Source organism: Megalobrama amblycephala, linkage group LG9, assembly GCF_018812025.1.
Source record: "Megalobrama amblycephala isolate DHTTF-2021 linkage group LG9, ASM1881202v1, whole genome shotgun sequence".
Taxonomy (NCBI): Eukaryota; Metazoa; Chordata; class Actinopteri; order Cypriniformes; family Xenocyprididae; genus Megalobrama; species Megalobrama amblycephala.
In genome coordinates, this window is record NC_063052.1 from 36,425,694 (window position 1) to 36,438,372 (window position 12,679).

At 36.4% G+C, this 12,679-nt stretch overlaps 2 protein-coding genes across 2 annotated transcripts; both read right to left on the bottom strand.

The window, feature by feature from the left end:
* Positions 1 to 352: 352 nt before the first annotated feature.
* Positions 353 to 4,931, bottom strand: clec3bb (C-type lectin domain family 3, member Bb). The gene is made up of 3 exons (XM_048203714.1): positions 4,653 to 4,931; positions 4,076 to 4,180; positions 353 to 1,174 (listed from the first exon to the last, which is right to left on the bottom strand). The coding sequence occupies exons 1-3, from the start codon at positions 4,753 to 4,755 to the stop codon at positions 792 to 794; spliced, it is 591 nt and encodes a 196-aa protein (XP_048059671.1). The 5' UTR covers positions 4,756 to 4,931; the 3' UTR covers positions 353 to 791.
* A 1,444-nt stretch (positions 4,932 to 6,375) lies between these two features.
* exosc7 (exosome component 7) lies at positions 6,376 to 12,674 on the bottom strand. Its single transcript, XM_048203682.1, has 8 exons — positions 12,536 to 12,674; positions 12,045 to 12,146; positions 11,855 to 11,949; positions 8,638 to 8,803; positions 8,401 to 8,471; positions 8,022 to 8,145; positions 7,611 to 7,766; positions 6,376 to 6,546 (listed from the first exon to the last, which is right to left on the bottom strand). Exons 1-8 carry the CDS (start codon positions 12,590 to 12,592, stop codon positions 6,442 to 6,444), a joined length of 876 nt encoding a protein of 291 aa, XP_048059639.1. The 5' UTR covers positions 12,593 to 12,674; the 3' UTR covers positions 6,376 to 6,441.
* Between the last annotated feature and the right edge of the window lie 5 nt (positions 12,675 to 12,679).

Below are 12,679 nucleotides of genomic sequence, written 5' to 3' on the forward strand. Positions count from 1 at the left end.
TATATTAATATTTATATTTTGTTAAAGATTACAATTAACATTTTATACTTTAAAATGAGTGTTAGATTACAGCAAAGGCAAACTAAATGTAAAAATTTGCAGAAATTAACATGCACCATTAAATATTTAATATTGACTGATAACAATAAATTAAAAAATCTCTATCAGCTGATAACCTATTTTGTGCATCCCTTGGTAAAATATGATGCATGGATCTGACAATTCAACACTCAGTTGTAGGTGAAAGCATCATCAAATCAGCCAAAATATTTAATAAATTATGAGCATATCAACATAGGCCTATGTCACATAGGCCTGTCACACCAAATTTATGAAATATCATACAATCACATTTTTGATAAACATTTTATTGAGATAAAATATGTTCAGGTTATATCAGGCTAGACATTAGTTTGTTATAAAATAAACAAGTAACAAAGCTAGCTATCTGAAATAATCATCGTTCTACTGGATTTTATCAGGTGGCTGGACTTCTTACTAAAAGACCATTACATCTAATTTAGGATTCAATAATGTTTGTTTTCTGTGTGTTTTTGTTGGCTAGATCTTAATGGAGACTGTCCAAAAATGAACAAGAAGTGTCCTTTATTACAGTGTCATAATCTTTGATTATAGATCAGCTTTTGCATCTGAACATTTTTATGGAGTAAAATGACAATCTTTGCTCTCCTCAAGAGAAAAATATACAATTATGGAGCGCAAACAATGCAAGCAGGATTGTGCAATGGAAAGGACAGCTAAGGTCAAGAGAACCGCCGCACTGGATGATCTCAGACGATGTTGAACTCGCAGACGGACGCTCTCTCCTCGCGACAGCCCTCGTCCAGCCACTTTCCTCCGGAGAGCACGGCGCAGTTCTCCGCGCTGCCGCCGTCAGGCTGCGGGAGCTTCCAGTTCTTGTAGCGGATGTTTGAGCCGGTCTGGTCCTTCCACACGCCCTCAGTTTGCATGTCGTTTATGCCCAGCCAGATTTCAGCGTCTGGTCCGATGCTCTGGCGCACGTAATCGTAGAGTTGCGTGTTTTCGTCCGAAGATAGCGGAGTGCTGAGGATTCCTCCCTTGGCGATGCAGTCTTCGTTGGCCGTGTGGTAGCGCTTCTTCAGGGGGTCCACCAGAAAACACTTGCCGGGGATCTTCATGCCTCTCAGACAGACTAGAGGAGAATAAATACATAAAAAACATTGTTTGCAATCTTTAAATGGTAATGTAAAACAGCGTGTTTGTTGTTCTTTTAAAATAAAAAAAGTGTAATCATAGTGTACTAACTCAGAACATTTGGCTTACTCGTAAAGCAGAGCTCATTAACATATGAATAGCCATATTTACATACCAACACCTGTACGGGTCAGCCAGTAACAACTAGTGTTGGGGAAAGTTACTTGTTACAATATTAGTTACTTTTTAGGAAGTAACGCAGTTTAATTTAGCATTTGTTTGTTTTTTTAAAAATAAAAAGTTCTATTTTTGGCAAATGTTAAGGCCCTTTCTCACCAAAAGTGAAATGGATAGACCCTTTTCATGGACGTTATGATGCATTTCCACAGTTAATAACATTAAAAAACTAGGAAAGTTTTTATTTAAAAAAAAAAAATTCATATTAATTTATAATGATATACTTTGTGTTTTATTACCTTGGCACTTGGCAGTAAATTAGAAAACACAAATTAATGCTGCTGTGAGAGTGTTTCTAATACAACGGCTGAGGGAGTGAGGACAAAGTTCACATCATTCTCTTTTCTGACTGCTGTAATCTCTCTATATTTTTCCCTCTTTTGGTGAGTATTTGCAGCGCATTTCTGTATTTGATTGCGTTGTGAGTATTTGTAGTATGTTTCTGTATTTGGTTGCATTGTGAGTATTTGCAGGGCGTTTCTGTATTTGGTTGCATTGTGAGTATTTGCAGCACATTTCTGTATTTGGTTGCATTGTGATTATTTGCAGCGCGTTTCTGTATTTGGTTGCGTTGTGAGTATTTGCAGCACATTTCTGTATTTGGTTGCGTTGTGAGTATTTGCAGCGTGTTTCTGTATTTGGTTGCGTTGTGAGTATTTGCAGCGCGTTCCTGTATTTGGTTGCGTTGTGATTATTTGCAGCACATTTCTGTATTTGGTTGCGTTGTGAGTATTTGCAGCGCGTTTCTGTATTTGGTTGCGTTGTGAGTATTTGAGGCACATTTCTGTATTTGGTTGCGTTGTGAGTATTTGCAGCACATTTCTGTATTTGGTTGCGTTGTGATTATTTGCAGCACATTTCTGTATTTGGTTGCGTTGTGATTATTTGCAGCACATTTCTGTATTTGGTTGCGTTGTGATTATTTGCAGCACATTTCGGTATTTGGTTGCGTTGTGAGTATTTGAGGCACATTACTGTATTTGGTTGCGTTGTGAGTATTTGCAGCGCGTTTCTGTATTTGGTTACATTGTGAGTATTTGCAGCACATTTCTGTATTTGGTTGCATTGTGAGTATTTGCAGCACATTTCTGTATCTGGTTGCGTTGTGAGTATTTGCAGCACATTTCTGTATTTGGTTGCGTTGTGATTATTTGCAGCACATTTCTGTATTTGGTTGCGTTGTGAGTATTTGAGGCACATTACTGTATTTGGTTGCGTTGTGAGTATTTGAGGCACATTACTGTATTTGGTTGCGTTGTGAGTATTTGAGGCACATTACTGTTATTGGTTGCGTTGTGAGTATTTGCAGCACATTTCTGTATTTGGTTGTGTTGTGAGTATTTGAGGCACATTACTGTATTTGGTAGTGTTGTGAGTATTTGAGGCACATTACTGTATTTGGTTGCGTTGTGAGCATTTGCAGCGTGTTTTTGTATTTGGTTGCATTGTGAGTATTTGCAGCACATTTCTGTATTTGGTTGCGTTGTGAGTATGTGCAGTGCGTTTCTGTATTTGGTTGCGTTGTGAGTATTTGCAGCACATTTCTGTATTTGGTTGTGTTGTGAGTATTTGAGGCACATTACTGTATTTGGTTGCGTTGTGAGTATTTGCAGCACATTTCTGTATTTGGTTGCATTGTAAGTATTTGCAGCGTGTTTCTGTATTTGGTTGAATTGTGTGTTTGTAGCGCGTTTCTGTATTTGGTTGCATTGTGAGTATTTGCAGCGCATTTCTGTATTTGGTTGTATTGTGAGTTTGTAACACATTTCTGTATTTGGTTGCATTGTGAGTATTTGCAGTATGCTTCTGTATTTGGTTGTGTTGTGAGTATTTGCAGTATGCTTCTGTATTTGGTTGTGTTGTGAGTATTTGAGGCACATTACTGTATTTGGTTGCGTTGTGAGTATTTGCAGCACATTTCTGTATTTGGTTGCATTGTAAGTATTTGCAGCGCGTTTCTGTATTTGGTTGAATTGTGTGTTTGTAGCGCGTTTCTGTATTTGGTTGCATTGTGAGTATTTGCAGCGCATTTCTGTATTTGGTTGTATTGTGAGTTTGTAACACATTTCTGTATTTGGTTGCATTGTGAGTATTTGCAGTATGCTTCTGTATTTGGTTGTGTTGTGAGTATTTGCAGCGCATTCCTGTATTTGGTTGTGTTGTTAGTTTTTTTAGCGCATTTCTGTATTTGGTTGCATTGTGAGTTTGTAGCACATTTCTGTATTTGGTTGCATTGTGAGTTTGTAGCACATTTCTGTATTTGGTTGCGTTGTGAGTATTTGCAGTGCGTTTCTGCACACTTTAAAGTTATTAAAGTCATATAGTCTTATAAAATATTAGGCTACACATATTGTCTGAACATTTCCTCACATCAAAGACTGAATGACATCTGGCTTTATGTTCTCTAGGGAAAACACAAGCTGTAAGAATCATCAAAAGCTACACGTGGAGACCATGTGTCTTATGTAAGCAGACAGACTCTAATCCAAACAATACGCCAGTCTATGGGACAACGTGTCCGTTTTTTGAGCTCAAGGGCCAAACAAATCTGAGTCTCTACTATTTTTGTTTTTTGGCAGTAGGTTAGGGTTATATCATAACGTCTGGATGCTTCAGTAATGCAGAGCATGTCTTGATGCAGATGGGTTTATGAAGCTCTCACCCGTCTGCAGAGCCTGCTGCTCCTTTAGATGATTCAGTTCCTCCACAATCTCATTGATCTGCTGCTGAAGGTCCTCCAAAGCAGCGCTGGCTCGAGCGTCTGAGTCTGACAGGGTAAGAACAGATCTTACGATGAATCAATTGAAAAAAACAATTTCACCCAAAAGTCACATAAAAGAAATAAATTATATTGTGCATCAAGTAAATTAAGCCGTTGCATTACAGTAAAGAGAATAATCACTGAGAATAATGGGAATTACACCAAAAATAAAGGCAAAATGCATGGATACATTATGATAATTAATTTGTTGTGTATATATCATAATTGATTATTACATTTTATTTTTAAATTTAATTGTATTAAATTATATATACATCTTAATACAATTAATGATGTTATATTTGTTTAATTACATAAAATTAATATTTCTTAAATTGAGTTTTCAGTACGTTTCTGTAGTAAACTGTTTATTTTTCTTTACACAGCACAGAAAATATGCTTTGCACATGATGCTCTCTGAACCTGTAGCTTTCAACTTGACTAACCAAATGAACAAATGAAGACAAAAATGACTTACCTTTTTTAGTGCTGGGTTTCTTTCTGGTAGTGGTCTGCTGCTGTGAGGTGTGTGTGAGGAGCAGCAGGACTGCGAACAGAAGACAGCCGTCTCTGAGTCTCATGGTGAAGTTTGGAGAACAAGGACAGATCTCTGCTTCTCAGTCCAGCTCACGCAGGAAAACTGCTGTAAACTCACTGCAGTCGCTCTTCATCCTGAGCGGAGGCGTGACGTCCTCACACACCTCACCTCACAAACACACACACTTTCCTCATCAGTTCTCAGACTTAAAGCTCATGACTAGAAGTGGTACATAAAAAAACAGACCTTGTGCGTTTCTCACACAGAAACATTTTTGTGAATTCTCTCTTCCAAACTAAAACATGAATTTCACATTTTTGTAATAGCTGTTGGGTAAAATGTAAACACAATAAAACATAACTATTTGATGAAGGTAGAATTTAGCTAAATAGTCCTGAAAAATGATGTTCTGAAGACTAGAATTTTCCAAAAAAAATATCAGGTTGGGGTAAGCTGTGAAATTTATATCAGACCAATGTGCTATTAAATACATATAAAATGCATTAATTACATTATGTTGCCCAAAATAGATATTTTTTACATTTTACTCATATTATAAATTGTATTGTGGTTTAGTAAATTTTTTCTTCACGATTTTCTAAAAATATGTGGAAATATACTTATATTGCAGATTATAAAATAGGATCCATATTTAGGATGCCTTGCACAGAAGAGCAGGTTCTCAGGTTGCTCAGAGCACATTCAGTGTCCCAGAGAATTTAAGGTCTCCTCAGGACACATTTCCCATCATGCATACTTCTGGTGTATGAATTGTTATCTATGCAGTGATAGCTGCAGTTTGTTTTGGATTCATTGTTCCAGAGGAAGAAGCAAAGCTATTATGGGATGGAATATATCCAGGATCACAGCAGCTGTCTGGAGGGCCTGAGCACTCAGATCTTCCTCAGATGACACGTGGCAGAAGAAACGTCCGTCTGTGCTGGACTACAGCACCTGTCAACTTACACAAGTCTGTGAATCTTTAAAGTCACCATGAAATCAAAATGGACAAATCTTGTTTTTTTAATAATGGAATATTGCAGTATTTATTATAAATGATTAATCTTTGCACATCATTATTAAATAACTTCCCCTCCCCCAGCATCTCTTCTCTTCTCTGATGGCGAGGGCGGGGCAACCTGTCACTCACATGAGATCCACCAATAGCAAACCACAACCATCCAATCAATTCCTCATGAACAAATTCAAGCCCCACCCCACATATGATCTGGTTCCAGAAGCCGTTTCATTCAGATATACGTCACAATAGGAAGAAAAGACTATCGCAACTTTTGTTTTCATGCCAACACACATTATTTTTTCCTAACATTTGCATTTAAAACAAAAATATCCTTCTGCTCTGGGACATAAAAACCATCAACACGCAACTTCTCAACTTCAAGGATTCTGTTCTACTCATCTACTAAATTCAGGTATTAAAAAGACTCAAATGCTTGAAATCCACTAAAAACTGCTCAGATTTATAAGGAAAAAATTGGATTTGAGTGAAGAAACGTTTAGCATTGAGTCATCTGTTAAAAGCACTGCTCAAACCAGTTCAGACAGCTGGAAAAATGAACAAAACAAAAACAGCAACGTTATATAACCTCGCATTAGAGGAATCCATTAGCTGAAGTTATTAAGCAAGACATGACGAACGTCATAGGAAACTTAACTCATTTATTTGAAAAACAAACAACAACAACAACAAAGAAAGGTACAAAAACAGCTATCCAAGGAATCCCACTTTCTGTCGTTTCTTGCCAAGACTTTCTTCTTTCTGCAGCAGTTCCATGAGCGGAGCATGAAGAGTCTTTCCCACACGCTTCCCGGCCTACAACACCAGAACAGTGAATGTAAACTCTTTAATCAGTGAGTTTATGAAAGTGAAAGTGTGCAAAAACAAAAGCTGTAGTTGTTAAAGCACTGGACGGGCTCAGACGGTCTGTTCACTGGCTGTCTGATGGATATTGCACATATAAACAACACGAGCTGGAGGAAATCCCCTAATATACAGTAATATAAACTCCAGTGTGTAGGTGCCAAAGTTTAACCCTGTAAAGCCTACTGTATCATATATGATACACATTTCTTTGCTTAAAAACCTGCTGTACATAATCTACATGCCTTCTGTCATCTGATTGATAGTTCACAAGATTTTAGTAACTGTAAAAACGTCCACCTTCAGCTCATCTTTTTGCTGTTAAATCTTTACTGGTTTTTATAAAGTAAACGTAAGAATAACTTTAACATGAGAGAAAACTCATGTTAAAGTGTATTAAATATAATCCATCAGGCTTTTGAAGAACATCTGTTTCTCTCAATCATAATTTTACTAAAATGCATCAAGTTTTGCCCCCCAAAATAAAAACTACAGAGCTTTGATCATAAACTAATATCATCTTACTTTGACATAATATTAAAAACATAGAGAGACAACTGATATTTATATGCATTTATGTAAGTAGTCTCTGTTATAAAGATCTCAGTGATTTACATTACAAGCGATCAGAATTAAATGTTACTTTTTGGCCATATTTTTGCTCAGTTTGGGCCTCTGAATAAAACTGACATTTTTTTCCCTCCATATTCTCACTATATCATACTATATGAGCCATAAAAGTCTTATAAATAATAATTTTAACAATACTCAACATAAAAACAAATATGCAAACTCTAAGTTTTTGTTGTATATTTTGCCTAAAGTTTCAATAAACTGTTCTATTTCAAAAAATAACTTTTATCTGACTATTATTTCCTATGTCAGGCTTTAAAGGGTTTGGGATTTGAACAAAATCCTCATTCTAAGTAGGAGTAAAAGTGATGCCTTATCAAACACCACTAATAACATTATCAAGAAAGTTACTTTCCAACTACTGTGGAAAAAAATAATCTGACCTCTGTCATCTCAAAGATGCTCTCTGGGTCCAGACTTCCCCTTCCCATCTTTCTGACACATGTGACCATTCCTTTGTGTGTGACTGAAATCAGGAGACTGGCCACAGAACAGGCCTTTTCCAGTAGCGTGGCGTCCACCACGTGTCTGTGACCAATCTGAAGGCACAAACACAGAGACATTCAATATAAAAAAAAGTTGCATAAACACATAACTGAATAGATGTGTTCGACTTGAAGCGGCGCTGCACAAACTGACCAGTGCATGACATCAAAGTGCAGCAAGAGTGATTTAAAAGCATACTAAAGCATCTCTTATCGCTCTTGCGGCACTCACGCCATTAAAGCTGAACACACCTAAAATGACACTAGGAGAGTGGTGCATTGTGGGTAATGGCCCAGGCTTTGCTGTACCTTGCACAGGGTTACGATACACGGCACATTCTCCACATTGAGCCGCATGCAATCGTATGGGTCGTCTGACAGCTCGATCTCCTTCCCGCCCTCCTCATCCTCAGATATGCGCACTTTGGGAATTCTGTTTCGGAAAAGGGATGTGCTTAAGTTTCTCGTAAGTCTTTCAGGGTTTTCACAACATTCAACCAGTGAATTTCAATCACCATAACACAATTACTAAAACATAAACTAAATTTAAAATGACAACTGAAAATATACAAATAAAAGCTAATTCAAAATAGTATAATAGTACATAAATAATAATAAAATAAAACCCAGTTGTAACATTTCCTGATGGAAACCTGACAGTTCTGATGGGAAAGACACAGTAACTCACCGTGTGTTAAACAGAGCAGCTTTGATTGCGATGGAAATGGCGTCAAACAGGTTTCCGTCGCACTGCAGCAGCTGTTGAGACAATCATGCATTTAAATGAAGAATATACCAACAGCATATAGTCACATTATTCCACGGTATTTAATGTGAATATTCAGTTCATCATTCACATCCTGAGAAGTGTATGTCAGGATGCTGCGTGTCTTCGATCTTCGACTTTGACAAGTGGTTCACTCACCAGCACGTCCACGTACAGCACCCAGCAGTTCTCTCCCGGGCAGATGCAGAGCGAACGCAGGTCCACGCTGTGCCTGTTGTTGAACACTTTATAGAGTATGTTACTAAGCTCCACCCCCAGCTCCTCCCCTCCACGCCCCTCAAACTCCGGAGTGGCGTTCGCTGAGCTGAAAAACAAATGTCAGGCATTTAACACACATCAGGAAAGTGAGAAAACGGATGAGACTGTGACTCATTATCATGCAGATCATGGATGCATAAACACACATCATCTGTGGATATTCACTGCTAATTTGCATATTAATACACTGAAGTACCAGCACTGGTCAATTACAGCTCCCACTATAATACCTCTACACATACTGTATGTACTAAACTTTTTAATAAATTGAATACGGTTTTATTAATTGTGCTGTATCTCATACATTTGTTATAGCTGTTGGGTAAAATGTAAACACAATAAAACATACATTAAAACATAAGTATATAATAGTAAACTATTTGACAAAGGTAGAATTTAGCTAAAAAGTCCTGAAAAAAGTTCTGAAGACTAGAATTTTCCAAAAAATATCAGGTTGGGGTAAGTTGTCAAATCTATCTACATCTACTATCTACATCTATATCTATATCTATATCTATATATTTATTAGGGATGGGCATTTTTCCAAAATATTGTATTCGAATATTTGGGCTTGTAAAAAACGAATATTTGAATATTCGTTTATTTAAATGACCTTAAACAAGAAGGACTTTATTTTTTTTTTAATTCATAAAAAGTTTGTAACCTGAACAAGCATACGATTAGGCAATATACACAACAAGCTTACATTTTATATCTTAAGGTTTTATTTTAGTTGAAAGCATTAAACAATTTGTGCAAACAAAAAAAAAAAAAAACAAAAAAAAAAAATTATATATATATATATATATATATATATATATATATATATATATATATATATATATATATATATATATATAAAAAGAACAAAAGCATTTAAAGGTGCCATCGAACGTTTTTTTACAAGATGTAATATAAGTCTAAGGTGTCCCCTGAATGTGTCTGTGAAGTTTCAGCTCAAAATACCCCATAGATTTTTTCTAATTAATTTTTTTAACTGCCTATTTTGGGGCATCATTAAATATGAGCCGATTTATGCTGTGCGGCCCCTTTAAATGCTCACGCTCCCCACCCACGGAGCTCGCGCTTGCCTTAAACAGTGCCTAAACAAAGTTCACACAGCTAATATAACCCTCAAAATGGATCTTTACAAAGTGTTCGTCATGCATACTGCATGCATGCGTCGGATTATGTGAGTATTGTATTTATTTGGATGTTTGCATTTGATTCTGAATGAATTTGAGGCTGTGATCCGTGGCTAACGGCTAATGCTACACTGTTGGAGAGATTTATAAAGAATGAAGTTGTGTTTATGAATTATACAGACTGCAAGTGTTTAATAATGAAAATAACGACGGCTCTTGTCTCCGTGAATACAATAAGAAACACATACATACATACATACATACACACACACACACACACACATACATATATATATACACACACACACACACACACACACACACACACACACACACAGGTGCTGGTCATATAATTAGAATATTGTGAAAAAGTTCATTTTTTTATTGTAAATTATTTTTAAAAATGAAACTTTCATATATTCTAGATTCCCTACATGTAAAGTAAAACATTTCAAAAGTTTTTTTTTTTTTTTTAATTTTGATGATTAGAGCGTACAGCTCATGAAAGTCTAAAATTCAGTATCTCAAAATATTAGAATATTTCCTAAGATCAATCAAAAAATTGATTTTCAAAACAGAAAAGTTCAAGTTCTTTAAAGTATGTTCATTTGTACACTCAATACTTGGTCGGCAGCACATATTACAGCAAATGACTGGCTCCTAGCACAAATTACAGCATCAGTGAAGTGTGGCATGGAAGTGATCAGCCTGTGGCACTGCTGAGGCACTATTGAGCCTTCAGATCATCTCTATATTGTTGGATCGACTGTTTCTCATCTTTCTCTTGAAAATATCCCATAGATTCAGGGGTCAGGCATGTTGGCTGGCCAATAAAGCACATTAATATCATGGTCAGCAAACCACTTGGAAGTGGTTGGATTCTGTGCTTGGATTCTGTTCCTCTCCAGTCTTCCTTCAGACTCTGGGACCATGATTTCAACATGAAATGCAAAATTTACTTTTATCTGAAAAGAGGACTTTCGACCACTGTTCACTGTCCAGTTATTTTTCTCCTTAGCCCAGGTAAGAAGCTTCTGACGTCGTTTCTGTTTCAGAAGTGGCTTGGTTGTCCTTTTCCTGAAGATGTCCAAGTGTGGTGACTCTTGATGCGCTGACTCCGGCTTCATTCTACTCATTGTAAAGCTCTCCCAAGTGTTTGAATCAGCTTTACTTGACAGTATTCTCAAGCTTGTGGTCATCCCTGTTGCTTGTGCACCTTTGCCTACCCAATTTCTTCCTTCTAGTCAACTTTGCATTTAATATGCTTTGATACATCACTCTGTAAACAGCCACCACATTCAGTAATGACCATCTGTGACTTACTCTCTTTGTGGAGGGTGTCAATGATTGTCTCCTGGACCATTGCCAAGTCAGCAGTCTTCCCCATTAGTGTGGTTTCAAAGAACAAGAGATACCCAGAATTTATACTGTAGGGATGGTCATTTAATGAAACTCAAATGTAAATATTCTAATATTTTGAGATACTGGATTTTGGACTTTCATTAGCTGTACGCTCTAATCAACAAATTAAAAAAAAAACTTTTGAAATGTTTTACTTTACATGTAGGGAATCTAGTATAAATGAAAGTTTCATTTTTTAAAATAATTTACAATAAAAAAAATTAACTTTTTCACGATATTCTAATTATATGACCAGCACCATATATATATATATATATATATATATATATATATATATATATATATATATATATATATATATATATATATATATATATATATATACCAAAAAAGTATAGCTCCCACTATTCATGTAAACTTACATGCATTATGTTCTCATATGTCATCATGTTCTATTATTCTTAATGAGGTTTTTAAAAGTCTTATTGGTGGAGCTGTTAGTGATTTACAGTGTCTGTAATGAAGGACGCTTGATGTCTTTATAGTGATACAGGATGCATCTATAAATATGATGATCTTTAAACACTCACCAGTCCACAAAAAACTCCAGATAACCTTCATCCGGTACTGTGGGTTTGGGTTTACCAATCTCTGCCTTCACTCCTACGAGAACATCTGTGTGACCCTGTCAAACACAACAACACACTGCATCACAAAAACACTGGCGAGTCCTGACAGCACATGTTTGATATTAACATAAAACTGTTTAATTCAGCTTACAAGACTGATTTTAGCAGATCCATCAGTGTTTGACACCACATCCGTCTCAATTTCCATGTGTCGGTAGTCTTCACATCTTCGTCCGTCCAATCTTATGCCATCCTGTCAACAATATTCACAATTAACCCTCATGTTCTGCTTGAGGTATTAGGATGAGGCCTCTTGATGTTTCCAAATCTCATTACTGAATTTTAGGTGAATAACATACTTCAAACATGTTCAATGACAGATGTTTGGGGTCTCAGAGTAATAGAAGACCACAGATGTTGTATAGAATCAAAGTGTATATTATTGCCATGTTTTATCGATTATTGATACGTCTAGAACCACAAAAATAAATGCAATATAGTCAATCCCAACACAGCATGAGGTTAAACCAAAAACAGACCACATCAGAATACACGTAATGAGGCTTCTTTTCGATTTACAAATTCTTTTTCGTATATTAACTGAAGGTTAATTATATATAAATTATAAATTATTACACTTACTCGAACTCCATGCATAAGATAAACCTTCTCGGCTTCGCTCACTTGAACTGCTGCCATGTTTCAAACATACGCAGGCTATTGTGCGTCATCACAAAGCGCGAGGAGCCAGCAGCGAAGGCGGAGCCTGGAGTTAACCAACCAATC